Below are 15,689 nucleotides of genomic sequence, written 5' to 3'. Positions count from 1 at the left end.
AAAGTGTTATTTTGTTGCTCTAGCAGATTATTTCACATGATTATAGTATAAATCTTCTTAGTTCAACTATTTTTGCATGTATTTCTGTGCTTTTTCTAAAATTAAAATGATTTATTGATCATTTTATGCCAGTAAATGTATGTTGTATACCTGTGTTTAGATATCATTAACACAACAAAAACAACCACAATTGAGCATTTACAAAATGTTTTTTTTTAATTATTATTATTTGGAGGGACAAGCTGTCAAAATGGCTTAGATGAGACAAACTGTTTTTGAACAGCAGGTTAATGTGTGAATATGTAAAAAATAAAGCAGCTTCATTTGCTCTGCAGGACCTTTCAAGCAGAAATATGCACAACACAAAAAGGCAAAAAAAAAAAAGTAAGACACTTTCTTTTGAAAACAAGATAAACTGTACTGTATTACATTACACTGATAAAACACTCACTGCTGCCATTTCTTTGTGAGATTTGACATTTTGTACAAGAGAAATATAGGCTTGCTTGCCAAAAAATTAGTGCCCTTCTCATGGCATAAGAACATATATTGGATGGATTTCAAAAGAATCATAAAGGCAAAAAGCGAATAATACATTTCCAATGTGCACGCTGCACTTTTCAAATTATACAATTAATCAGAAGAAGTTTTAACAAACAGGACCTGCATGCATAATTTCTAAAGGGTCCAGAAAGGCTGTTGAAACAGCTGTAGAAAGGGGTGAGATATGTACATCAACTCTAGTGTCCCTCAGCTCTTCACACAAGCAATGGCACACAATCACCTTAAAAAGTCTTGTTATGCAATTAATGAGGCAACTCTTCAAATTTCAGGGTTTGCGTTAGCGATAAAAAGTGTATAATATATGCAGTTTTTATCCACAAAGCCCTTTACATGTGTAATTTATAACATGTTTAAACCCAAGTCACAGACTTCCAAGAACAAATTCAGAGTACAATCAAATTGATCTTTGCAGTTTACTTAGTTTTTAGTGGCATTTCTCTAAGATATCCAACCATAAGGCTGCCTTTAAAAAATACTTCAGAATGCTGGAGAGCAATACCCTTCATAAGTATACATTTCTCTACAATTCATATATTACAAAGGTTGTCCCAGATTGAAAATTACTCATTTCATTTTCTTAATAAAATATTCAATTTGTTAGTGATTAGAATTTTTTTAATCATCCTACATAAATTAGTTACAAAATATTAGTGTAATTTTCTATGGTTATATTATAGGCAGCGATACAATAGACCCATCATTTTGTTTCAGTGATTAGGGAGATCCCCCAGTTTTCAGTCCCAAAGCTTAAATGGAAGCACTGTGCACACACCACTGGCAGGCATGGCTCCCCTGATAAACAGGCACATCCAGTAAACTTTACAACAGCCCATGTTATTTTCAAAATGTCTTAAATTAAATAACTAATGAAATGAATAACTTACAAAAAAAAAAGTTAAACATAAAAGAGAATAGATATTAAATACTTTCTGATGGACTTGTGGTCCCATTTCCCATAACAATGCCTTAATGCGATATGGAAAAAAGGAAGGAAGATTGCACTTTCAGGTGAACAAACCACAGTGCTGCTTGAATAAAAGGAGGCTTTATCTGAAATAAATAAAACAAAATCATAAAAGGAAATAATTTAAACAGAAATAAGAAAGGTAATACAGCTACAGCTATGAAGAGTATGAGCTTTCATTTTAGTTGCCTGGCTCATAAATAAGAAACTCCATAATTTAGCGTTGAACTGTTGAATCCATCCCATAAGACCAAAACAATGCCTATGCATACATAACTATTTTCACAGATAAAGTGCTGGTCGAGGAGCTTTTAGAGGGTTTTTTTTCCTTGTACCATATACGACCCTTGGGTTAGATCTTAAGGAGAAAAAGTTCACTAGCTTTAGGATTAAACATAGTCAGGACCCTGGTTGCCTAAGTCATCTGGTTGTAAGTCCATAAGAGAACACAAACAGGACTATGTTGCTTGACTCAGGTTTCATATGAAGGCCATCACAGCAAAGGTCACCATACATTGCCTCCAAAAGCTAGAAAGCTAGAAAAAAAATTCCCTGAGGTGCACATTCAGCTGTGTTGAGATTCCCAACCTGGCCACAGTTACGGCTGATTCCTGCTTAGCATATGGTTGGTGATCTTGGTTTGGTTAAAAGAGCTTTCTTAGGAATTGAGAGCCATCATTGGTTGTTTTTTTTTTTTTTGTTTTTTTAAATCGGCCTGGTCCAATTGATCTCTTTCACTTTTAACACTAGCTGCCGTCTCACACAGCGATAATCCCAAACTGCTTTGCTAACATTTTGAAGGCAAGTCTGGAATCTGAACATTTATTAGGCAAGAGGGAAATCACAGCTTCCTCCAACACGTTGACATCTTATGTGCATTTTCAGTCTCCTTCCGAAGTCCTGCTTTTAGTACACCATCATTAATATTTTGTCAAACTTTCACAGACTCCATGACAGACAATTTCATGGCTTCCTCCATCAGCTGATTGTCTGTAAATGTAGCAGGGGGTTCTGGGACGGACTCTGAAAGGCCGATCAGCGACTCCAGGAGGCAGGTCCCAGGGTCACTTGCTGCAGGGAAACTGGGATAATTAGGCAACTGAAACTGAAAAAAGTTGTCCATGTGCTCATACTCCTTGAGGGAGTTGTAAAGCGAGCTGGGCCCCAAACAAGGGAAACCATCAAAGAATTCCAGGTCTGACTCAGAAGAGAGGCTCAGGTCCATGTTGTAGCTTGCTGAGCGATCAATGGTGGGAGAAGGTGTGTGTGGCACACTACAGCTGTGGAATAGGGCATTTCCCTGGTTGGCATTCTCATCCAAAAGTTCAGAAATGGCTGTTGCTCGATTGTCTGTGTAGTCATCGGCAGAGTCTAACAACGCGGCATCTATATTGTCATTTTCATCAGCAAAGTCTGCCATGCTGAAGCTAGTAAATGCCTCTGTGGATGGCTGCTGCTGTTCCTGCTGTACATCTTGGCAACATGTGTTTTTACAGTTCTTATCCCCACCATCACCGCTAGTTCTTGAGCAGTTCTCTGTGTCGCTAAAACAGAGTATGCGGCTCAGGCCTTTTTCATCGACATCCAGCGGGCTGTGATGCTCACACTGGGTCTCGCCTGCCTCCGAGTCCTCAACTGAAGAGTCTGATAAGTCCGTCATATCACTGCTACAACTGTTCTCCCCAGCAGCTGTCAGCTCTGTGCTAAAAAGGAAGGAGGTGGCACCCGTTGTGTTCTCCTCCTCCTCCTCCTCCTCCAACCTCTTCTCCAGCTCCAGCTTCATGATAGTGTGGATGTAATGCGTCTGTACCCTGGTGGAGTTAAACTCGATGCGACCCTCTGTGTTTGCACAGCCGTCCTTTGTGCAGCCACATGGGAAAGAAGAATGGTCCATCTGAAAGAAGCAGAAGGAAAAAAAAAAAAAAAACTCTGGTAAATAAAAACTCCCAGTTCTACTGTATTTGGCTAAACTTGTGAGCCTGAAATTTTAGGGGCTTTCTCGGTTCTTACCTGACATTTGATACCAGCCAGGCTGCAGCTGCATGTTTCTGGCTCGCAGAAGCCCTGGCAGTCGCAGCCACAATTCTCCCTGGAGATCCTCAGCTCTTCCAGCTGCCTCTTTTCCTCCTTGTCGATCTTCTTCACGCCAGCTGCTTTGAGAAGTGCATAGCGGCGTTTAGATGGGTAAGGCTGGAGGAATGAGCCCTCATCCAGGTTGGCTCCGCTGATGTCGATGTCCTGCTCTGGAATGTCATCCAGTGTCATGCGATCTGCGTCCTCACTCTCCTGGGTTCCATTCTTTGTCAACTAGAAGAAAAAAAGGGAGAAAAAATCCATTGGTAAATGTTACATCGAATAAAAGAGCAATTCTGATTTGACAAGTTTCAGACTAAACATTTGCATCGCTCACCTTCAGTTTGAGCGCTTCCAGCTTCTCTTCCCTGAGTCTGTTGAGCAGTTTTTCTCGGCGCAAGAGTCGCTGCTCCACAGCAAACTCCGCAAGCGTATATGTGCGAAGTGCACTGTGGCGCTGCATCATGCCTAGAGTGCATCCTCCTTGACTGGGAACACTGGTGAAGCCCTGGCACCGAGGGAAGAAGAACACCGTCACCTGGTCAAATGTCACATTGCCCCGTCTCGCTCTCTTTGACTTCTTTAGGATGGATGTTGCTGTAGATGGACAAAAAAAGAGGTTAAAATATACACATTGAAAGAAAACAGAGGTGATGTTGCATCTTTTTGGCCACTAGATGGCAGAATCTTCCACTACTTGTATCCTAGAGCCATGGAAAGCCTGCTGAACAAACTGTAAAAGGACACCCCTCTGATTAATTGCCCTGGCCTTATCATGTACCCATTTAAAAGACACTGCCAACAGGAGTCCAACACACTTACATCCTGTCATGTGAAACCTAAACTACTGGGAATCCATCTAGCTTTGTTTCTTGTCCTACAGTGCGACAAAAACCGCCCAGCCCAGGAATTTCCCTTTGGTGGCCAACACAGTGAAGGAAGCAGAACAGCCAGGATCACAAAGTGGGGAATAAATGCTTGAAACTTTCAGACGGGGTGGAGGGTGGAAGTAGAGCTCTCAGGACGGGAACAAAATTTGCCCACCCTAGTCTCTCTGGAAGCTGACAATCCCTACAAACGACCCAAAGTCAAAGGTTGCCTCTCTGTTTAACAATTCAATACCCGCATTGATGAGCCACCTTTTAATACCCAGACAAAAGCTATAAGAGCATATGGGAATCAAAGTGGAACCATATGTGGGAGGAAAAAAGCCCAACCATTATTCAAAACTAAGTATAAATTCCACTTCCTCCACCCAGGAATATCCAACTTTTAAACCTCACTGAAAGACATGCAACTTTTTCCACTGCTTAAGCTCAACAGAGCCTTGTTTTATGTGAGCTTATGTGTAAAGAAAAGATTGGTAATCCCCAATACATTTGGTGGCCATTACCTTTATTATGTGGCAGGGAACTCCTTGTCAAGTCCCTTTTTCCTAAGCCATTAGTAGCTTTTATTGTGACACACCCTGAACAACTGGCATTGAAATACCCAGAAGGTGAACGGGAAAACTGATGTACATGGTGTGATAACTGAAGCTCAGTTATCACACCAGCAGGGGAGGGAAAAGTAACCTTTTACCTCAATGCAGGTAAGAGCCACACAATAACTTTACTATGTTGTCTAATCTGCTGCCAGGAGTAATACAGATGAAACAAACTGCCAGGTTCAGCTTCACATCAATCAAATCCAGTCAGGCCTATGACACCCACAGGAGACAAATGACACACTACCTACTGCTTCTAAATGAGAAAGCTTTGCAACCAACCACCACCCCCCACAATGGCAAACAACTTTCTATCCAACACAAACACTGGATCATAATAGTCCACTCAATCAGCTCTTATATGTGTGCATGCCTTTTTTCTTGATTGCCAGCCCCCTCATGCCCCCCCTTACTTCCCTCTTTTTTTCTATCCCTTCACCCAACCTCTTTCAGCACCTGTGCTGGGTGCATGCCCGGGCTTCAGACAAGGCACTGTGTGTTCCCAGTCATGGCAATCTGCCATGCTTCTCTTCCTGGCTTCCTGCCCCACCATCCTAGAAACCTCACAACGGCTTGCCCTTCTCTTGTACAACACAATCAGTCTCCAGCATGGCCCCGGGCTCCTAAAGACCGGCATTCGCACCCAGGTCCAGAGAGAAATGCCCTGAATTCACTAGACCTGCATCTTTACACCAAAGGTTAGGCCATGAGTGTCTGCAAAGCTCAAAGAGGAAGGCGGAGATGGAGCCAAGGTGAGCAGCCCCTGCATAATGCGATTAGCCATCTTGCAGCTTTAGGGCATGAAATCAAAGGAAGTATTCGTTGCAAAAGTCTGAAATAATTTCTGCAAAGTGTTTCATGGTCTGCCAGCTGCATAAATTCCTTAACCTCTCTCCCATTTTTACAGGTTTGTTATCAGAGCTCTGGCGGATGTTTGAAACAAGGTGACAGAATGCATTAAAAAAGCATGTGCTATTACCCATTTCTTTCATTTATTATCACAAGGAGAAAAACACTCACTGTTGAAATTTGTTGCTGGGGAGCTGGGGTTGCTGGGAGTGGAATCCAGGGTGTCCGAGTAGCAGCTCTCCCCCTCTGAATCCCAGCCCGAGCAGACAGAGGAGAGGGAAGAGGGTGAAGGAGAGGAGTAACAAGGGTCCTCATCCACCTCCTCAAACTTCCTCTTAAGAAGCCCACTCATGGCGTCAGTGTGAACAATCTGCAGAAAGGAGCAGAGACAGGGGTTATTAGCAAATTATTCACACTTTCTTTTAAAAGGACTCAGACTTTATCTTGTGAAATGAGCCAACTAGAAGTACCAGCATGTTACACGGGAGCGTTTTCACATACATAAGTGCCATTGCTACAAGTGAGTCCTGTGCTCTGCCATGTGAGAAACGGTAACCATCCGAGTCTTGTGCTGCACTCAGCTGAGAGTGGGAGCTAGTCATGGCGCGGGAAGCAATCAATCAGTCCTATTTGCCTAAGTCAACAATTACTGGACCCTTCACCCTATTACAAATCCCATCAGTTCAGCAAATGCATTGATTATAGAAAAGACTGAACAAAGGTGACCCACTCATATAGCCGCAGACATCGAAATAATTTTCTTCATGCAGCCGCCACATTCAAATAAAACAGGGAGGGGTAAATTGGGTATTTGCCACTTGTCCTTCACATGGACCTCATTATATTATATATTTATACATATCTATAACTATGCATATTTAGGATGCTTTATTATGCAACCTTTGCATTTCTGTACAGCTCCCATGAGAAAGGCTGCTGGTTCAGCGCTAAAAATAATCAATCCTTTGAGAGAGACAGACAAACAAGGGAGGGGGGAGACAAGATGATCATCAATGAACGCTCTCTAAAAGAAAGAATGCCATATTTCCTTTAATCTTAAAAGATATTGTCTCATATCTGTGACACTGCTTCTGTGTACTTGTTTAATTATAATGTCAATAAGTTTAATAAGTATCTCAAAGCTTAGGAAGTTCCAGGAAAATATATCAGAACAGAGAGTCATGGCATGAAAAAATGAGCAGACTTAAATGAGGAGGATGAGTACTGCTTGCGCGTTTTATTATTACGGGATACTAAAGCGTCACATTGTGTTTCACAAATTCTTGGAAGTGCAAGGCGATGTTGGGTGCTAGACGGGACAGGTCATCATCTGAGTCTGGAGCTGAGCTCCCGCTAGTTTAAACAAGGAGGGACGGACGGGTGGAGGGGAGGAAGGAAGTGGGGGGGGGGGAAATACATGACTGGGCTCTGCTCCAGTGCAGACACTCCCTGCGATGATGTGGGATGGGAAAGGAGGCTTTTACTTTACCCATAAAGAAATCATTTCACCATCAAGTTGTTTACTGACTTGGGAATCGCAGCCAAATCATTTGCAGCTGCTGCAGTTTGAGCATGTAACGCATCCACCTTAATTCCTGGTTATTTTCAGCTGTGTTTGTTCAACTATTTTTCTGGTAATGCATGTAATTTAGCAAAAATGCTCACAATCAAAAGGTATGTTTCTTTACTAATTGCAGAGTTGAGATCTTTACATTTGCACCTGGCTAAATATAATTCTGAGCGACTGTATGTCAGTTACTGGACAGACAAACAACCACCTAGACATATCAAACTCCAGTCCTGAAGGTGCCAAAGGAAAGACATCAGAAAACCTTCGATGACTTTACAGTAACTTCCACTCCATGTTTAATCTGCGTCTTTGAATTGCCTTGTCCAGATGTTATGTGAGAATCAGCATTTGAAGAATAGGAGGTTGGGGGGGGGGGGGGGGGGGTCATTTCATCATACAAAGGATACCAAATATAAAAAAGCACTGCTACTTTCAACAAAGATGACAGCAAAACATTCCAAGTCAAGGGCAAGAGGTTGACATCTCCGCATGGGAAGTGTGGGGCACGTTTGCGGCTGTATGGAGGGGGCTACAGTTATTGCTGTAGTCAGATATTGTTGTCCCCTGTGCACGTATGATGAATGAATCACCTTGCAATAGGTCACCCTGGCTCATACCATCTCTGCAATTCACAAAAAGACTCCACCTCAGTGTGTTATGCATTATAGAGCCAATATAAAAAAGCAGTCTGTAAATTCCCCAAACCATGAATGTGCTCGAGCGCAAAATAATCTCCAAATGCTTTCCACGGCCCCTTATATCACATCAGGGAATTGTCTTGAAACAATTTACGAAACACCTGGATGCAGCATCTGTTGCTTGTGTGTTCACTTATCAGACAACATGTGTGTTCTCAATGCTGTTTAGCAGCACGCTGCTCATAAGTATGTGAAAAAAAAAAGAAAAACAAAGAGGAGCGCATAAGGGCTCACCTTACATTTTTGCCAGCATTCCCACCCCCTATTCTCAGCACAAAAAAAAAGAAAAGAAAACAAAGCTGTGAGGCATCCTCAAGGGAGTGCATAGAGCCAGCTAAGCAAAGTCTTTTTAATTAAAAGCTGCAGTGAGGCAGAAGGGGAGGAAGGGAGAGAGGTGGGAGGCAAGGGGGACAGTGGTGTCAGAACTGGGTCATTGTCTCTTGACTGCAGTCTACCTGACACATTGATTTGTTAATCCTGTTCAACGGGCAGAAACAATGGCGAGAGGTTAATCCTGGCGAGGGGACGGCTTGTAGTCAATCTGGAGCTTCTCAGCCGCTGCACCCATAAAACAAGGCCAAGACAGCACGGCGAGGGGATGAACAAGGGGCCGGGGTTAAAAAGACAACACTGTGCACTGGCTCATTTGCAAAAGGGTGTAGGGCGAGGGAGAAGAAGAACAAAGATAAAAGAGAGGAATTCAGAGCTGGCTTCTCCAAGAAGGCAGTGCCTGTGAATGTCTGCTCTAAATGGAGAATGGATGTGATCGGACAGCCGTGCCAGAGAGAAAGAGAGAGAGTGCACAGCATGTTTTCAGCGCACACTAAATTATGCATCACTGTCATTCCATCAACCGCACACAGGCAGGCAGATAAAGGACGCATCCACTGAGGTGCTCCCCAGCCAGTTGTCACAGAGTTGGGGAAGATAAATCTCTGGCAGGAGATTTGTCACCAGAAGTACTACACAGCTCAAGTCAGATGCATAACAGTGTCAGTCGAATATGATTATCTTGATACAAGCAGCTACAGGCTGCACATATGACTCCCAATCACTTTCCTACCTTGTCTGGGGGCAGATTTTAGTCCTTATTAGGGAGCCGGGGGGGGGTTAATAGTCTAATGCAGTGATCATGATCTTTATCTTCATAAGACAACTGTTTAAAGTCAAGAAAAGTCCTTCATTCAGTTTTACTCCAATGAAAAGGAATTCATTTAAATGAAAGAAAAAAAATAACCTTATCTGATGTAGGTTACATGTTTATACACATCCATGGATATGCATGGATGCCAACAAGCAGCCTGTTTAAAACTGCCCCCCATCTGCCCCGCAGCCCGGCAGGACAAGTCACAGTTGACTTTGCCCTCTTGTACTGCCTGTCCACCCCCTCTGCAGCTGATAACACGGTGGGTGGGAGCGACAAGTTGTGCTAATCTTAGCCCGCCGAGAGCATTTACATGGCACACTGACAACCTTGTGCAGTGTCTGAATGACTGACTGAGTGCTCATAAAATGTGATAATGATGAGCCTGGGAGTCTTCCTGCGTGTGTGGAGTCGTGTCTGGGCAGGTCATCCCCAGCAGGCTTCATGGTATTGCACCTCTCACTTCCAGCTCAGAGGTAATTGATCAGACCCGTTGAGCTGACGGTGGGCTGGACTCCTGCTCCCCGCACAGCTGGGGGAAAACTCTGGCTCATTACTTAAACACAGCTGTTAGTGAGAAGTGCTCCACCTGCTGGAGCAAAGCAGGCAGGGCTCCTGCTTTCTCCTCTATGAGCCTGTTGTTCTTACTGTGACTGTGCCACAAAAACATTCTGTTCCTCTGCTTCGACCCGTGCACACACTGATTCCAAAAAGGAGAGGTAGTGGGAAGAAGGAGGACGGATTGTGCAAAACAAATAAATAATGTCATGTCTCCAAGCCACAGGAATTCTATTCTGGCAGCACTACTCCCCGCTGTAACAGTGGGAGAAGAACACAGGCTCTATCTAACCCAGATGTGTTTTCTACCACTAACCACTGGAAAGTCCTGCTCCCTTAAGGCTCTTGGGCAGACTGCGTCTCCTATAGTCACACCTGACAGGGTATTAGCTTGCACATGGACCTCACATGCCCTCAGCTGCCAGTAATTTGTGCAGTGCAGACATGAATGGTCAGATGATTCCTGTGGAAACTATTTATCATTTGGACTTCTAAAAACCAAAAGAAACACTTGTCTTTTTTTTTTTTTCACGATTTGAGAAAATGCATTAATCAGTTTGTTTAGAGTAAAGAAATGGAAAACTTGAGAAGGTCTTTTGCTTTTAGTGTGTGTATGTGGGTGTCCAAGCACACATGTGTGTGTTTGTGTATGTAGGAAGGGTGGAGGAGGTTGTGGGTTCAGGGGTCGTGCTTCAGTCTGGGACACTTGCTGCATGGAATGCTGGGAGAGGACAAAGCCAAACTGGAGCTTTCTGCTGCTGCTGCTGTGTTGGAGACTGTCAGCAGGCACCCTGTTCCTCAACCCCTCCTCCTTCTCCTCTCACTCGTCTCTAGGCACAAAAGCGTGGGGCCATCCTGCGTGACCAAAAATGAGGCAGGCACAGACAACCTTGTCTGAACCCAGCTTTCTGCTGCTGCCGCCTCTCCCAGCTGGGTAGACAGATACTAAAAGCATGGGCTTCCTGAGGTTGTGAAACATACACTGCAGTGTACAGGAAGTAGCCATAGATGATCTATGCCGTGTTTGACAGCTGCTGGCACAGCAAGGTTAACTGAACACTGGATCTCATGATGGACATGAGACAGATGGAAGATATTGATGATATTTGTCTTAGGTTAAAATTCCTTCAAATACTGCAAAGCCTTTGTTGCCTTAATGCAGTCTACAGAAGAGAGCGACAAACCTGTCATATCATTTTCAGGGGAATCTGGGTGTAAAGTTGAGCTATAAATGGGAGAAGTGTGTTACACAAGAGGAGATAAAGAGTTATTTAACATTTCTGAACATTCCTAGGGAAAGGAATGCCACATTAAACGCACAGCACCAAGTGCTGCATGCCCTCACAGTAAACAAAGGATCATTCAGATCTCTGTAGCCTAATTCCAGAAAACATTATTCCAAAAATGATCCGGATGAGGTCGCGCGAGAGACGATTAAAACTAGCTCTGAAAAATAAAGAGCCTCCTGCAACATTGTCATACCTGCAAAAGGCATCAATACATGGCTTTGGGTTGATAATGACCAATTATAAAAGAGCAGAATTTTCCTCTAGAAAGCAAAAGAGACTGATTTGGGGGAAAAACACACTGTTATAAGGAAAGTGTTGGTTCAGACAATGAAAGAGCTCTGCATTCCATATCCGCACCTGGCTCACGTCCACCTGCGCGAGGTCTCCAACAACAAATGAAATAAAAAAAAAATCAATCAAGAATCAATTATCAAATCTGGGCCGGACACGCGTGTGGGGAGGCCAACCAACGCTTTCTGCCCCTCCTCGTTCTCTTTCTCTCCCTCTCTCTCCCCCCGTTGACCCGATCATTCCTCATGATTAATGCTAATTCCAGTGACAGCAGCCCTGTCAGCTGTGTGCTCAGATGTAGTGCCTTCAGGAGTCGCTCTCGTTGCAAGAGGCGCACCAGCACCGCTGAGGTGAACAACTCCACACACAGGCTCAATACACAAAGAGCACCTCATCAAACACTTCAAATAAAGATTAATCCACAACCGAAAACACACTGTAATGTACTGTAAAAGAAAAGAAAAAACGTATAGGCAATAAACTGCAAATGACTAAATACAAATTAATAATAATAATAATAATTTTTAAAAAAAAAAAACACATTAAACAGCGATCAATACATAATATCAATAAATGAATGGAGCGGATTGCTGGAATCGCGCATCGATCAACAAACTATTTAATTTATTTGCTGTCATCAGTTGTCTGTGTGATCACCTGTGTGCCAAACAGCCACTAAAAGCTTTAAACAACTCACTTTAACATGTTTCTGAGCGTGTCAGCACAGGAATCAACTCAAGCGACTTAACATTAATGTAAAGAGTTCTTTAAGAAATTCAGCAAAAGTGAAGCATTGACGGGAAGAAACAATAACCTAGACGACTCAATTCACGAGATTTAAATGCCTCCGATACCAGAGAAAAAGAGCATTGAAACTATCTGTCTTTCCTCCTCCGCTGAGGTTAACAAATAAAATGACGGTGTTCAATAACCCAACAGCGAACTCCCCCCCTCACCACCACCACCATGATTCTGCTCCTTTTAGAGGCTACTCACCACCAATTCAAGCGTCCGATCACCATTAGGAAGCAAAGAAGTGTTGGATAAACAGTCGACGAGAGGTTCGGTGTAAGTAATCCAAATGGCACGGATAAATGGAGCGCTTATCCCCGTGTGTACGCACGGCTCTCTGAGCTATTGTCTGCGTGTGACGGCCGTACGGGGCTCCGCAGCTGCTGAAGCGCTTCCCTTGTCTGTAGCAGACTGCCGAGAAGCGCAGCCTTTTTCGTCAGTGGAAAACTCCCTCCTGGCGTCTGGTCTGACGCAGGCGGTGACACAAGGAGGCTGCCCACGCTGCTTCCTGCCTGTCCTCCTGTGTTACTGTATACTACTACCTGCGTGAGAAAATGAAGTAGGCTGGACTCGTTTGTATGTTAATATGCAGGCATATCAGATAGATAGATAGATAGATAGATGTAAAATGTGTTATGATTGGACAGAAAATAAGATCATCTGTGTTTGGGACGTGGGAGGTGCACTAATGCTGTTTGGCATGGCTTATTTCCAGTTAAAGGAAAACACTGACTAAGCTATATGAAATTATGACTCACATTCTTTCTGTTTTTTTTTTCCTTTTATTTATTTATTTATTTTTCTTCTTCCACAGAACTCAAAACTTATGCTCAGTTTCAGAGGTAACGAGATTTATTTGTAGGAGATGCTGTCTGCTAGTGAGCTGATTTATTTCACATTTTAGTTTCAATTAAAGGTTTACAGGAAAAGGACTGCCTTCTCACCCTAAGGGCTGTGGGAGCTTTTAAGATGTTTTTGTAACTTATACAGTATGTTTTTATGCTAAATGTCCCCCTAAACAAATCAAGTTTCAGTCTTGAGTACTGCAAATGTGTAAAATGAAACAGTGCTTTAAAAGAATCAGTGAGGGTTTCCATGAAGCTGTGAGATTAAAATAACTCAATAAATCTTTTTTTTTTTCCAACTTCCTTTTTGTTTACAACCTTATCCCATAAAAGAAAACAGCTGTGTTAGTCTCTAAAACTTATGTTTCAGCTTTAAATGCTCAAAAGACTTTCCTGATGCTGTTTTTACACCGATAAAGTTTACCTTTAAATTCATCAGCAGGTCAAAAATGATTCAGAAGGGATCGATATCAGAACATGAGCGCTAATCTTTACACATGCTCTCCAGTCAATATACTTTTCTACTATCTTCTTAGTTATGATTCCTAACTCCTCTATTGCGATCTCATCCAGCCTGGCACTCATAGGCCAGTCTTAAAAGTGGTATGGGTTAAAGGTTTCATTCTACTTGGTTAGGACTAAATGTTACAAAAATAAATGAGTAGCTCTACAGACTTAAAGCTTACGCATTATAAGATCTATGGTTGTGAGTCGGCACCATGTAACCTGAACACTGGTTGATACAAAAACAAGAGCTGTGGGGACTTCCATCTCACAGGTTATTTCAATGCTGTCTTTTTTCTTTTTCTCTTTAAACACTGAAAAATTGCTGCAAATCACACTTTTAAATTGAACTCTGTCATGCTGATTAGATAAAAACATTAGTTAAACAGATGAGGGAATTTTCTTATGTTTTCTTTAACTGTCATTTTGTCTGCTTTCAGAAGAAAAAAGTTTGTTTCCGACTCTTGTCAGTCAAACTTCTGTTAAAGTTATTTACATACCTTTTAGCCAGAAGTTGACCTTCAGTGGGAATTTCCTCGGAGGAAGTCTCGCACTTCAACAAACTGAACAGATAAGTATGTGAAAGGCTAAAGTGAAGAGATTGTGTTTTGGTGCAAAGTTTTTGCCAGACGTTGACTCACAACCTTGCCTCTAAAACTACGTCTATGCCCCTGAACCTGTTGCTGCCAAGGTCAACAGGGAATTTTTACGCTAAAGTACATTTAATATTCTCCACACAGCACTTAAATGTTTGAAATTCCACGGTGTTGTAACGACTGATGGAATCCATTCGCAGTTTTCTGTGGAAGTGGCCGTGACACACACACACACACACACACACACCTTCCCTCCTCTGCTGAGCTCCTCTTCAGGTATTTACGAGTCTAGCTGCCCACAGCGAGCTCGCCGAGATGCTTAGCTTTCTTTCTCAGCTGGACCTGAACACTGAGGCAGAGTGTTCTGCTAAAGTCAATACAGGTGCTCAGTTCCAGATATCTGGGGAGAGGTTCCTCAAAGCTGTTTACATAAGCATATGCTAATTGTCTCAAGCTAATAGAGGGCCCTTTTCTCACTAACTTGTTGAGCCTGAGGGCCCTATTTAGGGAGTCACCCTCAATGGCAAAACAAGCTCATCAAACTGATTGACAGGAGAAATAGACCTTGGGGAACACATACAGTGTATCTCTTTACGACTGCTTTTCAAATGCATAAGTGGCACAATATTAACGTCACGCGAGCTTTACTTGATGTCAGTTTGCTTTGAAGGTGGTAGTTTCATTGGAGGCATAAATTAGCATTCAAATACAGCTTTGTGATAATGAACTTGTTAGATAACAAGATTACAGCTTGTCATGAAACCTATTTGTTAGCGTGAGTTGGTGTTAGAGCATAAGTAGGAAGAAAGTTCCTCTCTGATGACCGCCATGTTGGATGTGAATTCATGGTTCAGATGAAGACATAAGAGCAGGTGATGGTATAGTTTAATTCATTCCTCTCATTTTTTGTCAATCCCTAAACTGCTACTGCTTTGACTGAAAATTAAATGTATTGAGAATGATTTATCTCTTTGATTCCAGGTGGGTATTTAAATGACACATTATTTGTTATCCCTACATGAGACTCCACGTGCTGATAACGATACCGTCTAGATGATTGTTTTTGTTTTCATGCATAAGGTGTGTGACTGAGTAGGTAAGGGTGTGTGTGAATGTTCCAGCAAAAGAATAGGAGTCAGCCTGTCCAGACAGACTCCACCCAATCAGCTTCCCTGTCGCCCAGCAACTCAACAATGAAGCCATGCACAGCCCCAGAGGAAGACCCACAGTCACATGAAAAGCAGCAGCAGTCACAGCTATTACAGAGGAATTCTGCTGTCTACAAGAAAAAAAGTACCTCCAATAATCACCAATCTCAACAATTAGCCCTCTGTCTCCAAGAGCTCAGAGACAATCTCATTCTGCCACTTCGGTGGTTCACTTCAGCATAAAGCCTAAATATAGCAGCAGAGTTGGCAAACATCAGATTATTGACACAAGTTCAACAATGTTGTTTCAACAGACAT

At 42.7% G+C, this 15,689-nt stretch overlaps 1 protein-coding gene across 1 annotated transcript; it reads right to left on the bottom strand.

The window, feature by feature from the left end:
* Nucleotides 1–198: 198 nt before the first annotated feature.
* On the bottom strand, nucleotides 199–12,667 carry csrnp1b (cysteine-serine-rich nuclear protein 1b). Its single transcript, XM_079259736.1, has 5 exons — nucleotides 12,483–12,667; nucleotides 6,108–6,306; nucleotides 3,939–4,198; nucleotides 3,539–3,835; nucleotides 199–3,422 (listed from the first exon to the last, which is right to left on the bottom strand). The coding sequence occupies exons 2-5, from the start codon at nucleotides 6,286–6,288 to the stop codon at nucleotides 2,460–2,462; spliced, it is 1,701 nt and encodes a 566-aa protein (XP_079115862.1). The 5' UTR covers nucleotides 6,289–6,306; nucleotides 12,483–12,667; the 3' UTR covers nucleotides 199–2,459.
* Nucleotides 12,668–15,689: the final 3,022 nt, after the last annotated feature.

Source organism: Telmatherina bonti (genome assembly GCF_933228915.1).
Source record: "Telmatherina bonti genome assembly, chromosome: 20".
In the NCBI taxonomy this organism is placed as follows: Eukaryota; Metazoa; Chordata; class Actinopteri; order Atheriniformes; family Telmatherinidae; genus Telmatherina; species Telmatherina bonti.
This window is presented reverse-complemented; position numbering and strand designations above follow the sequence as displayed.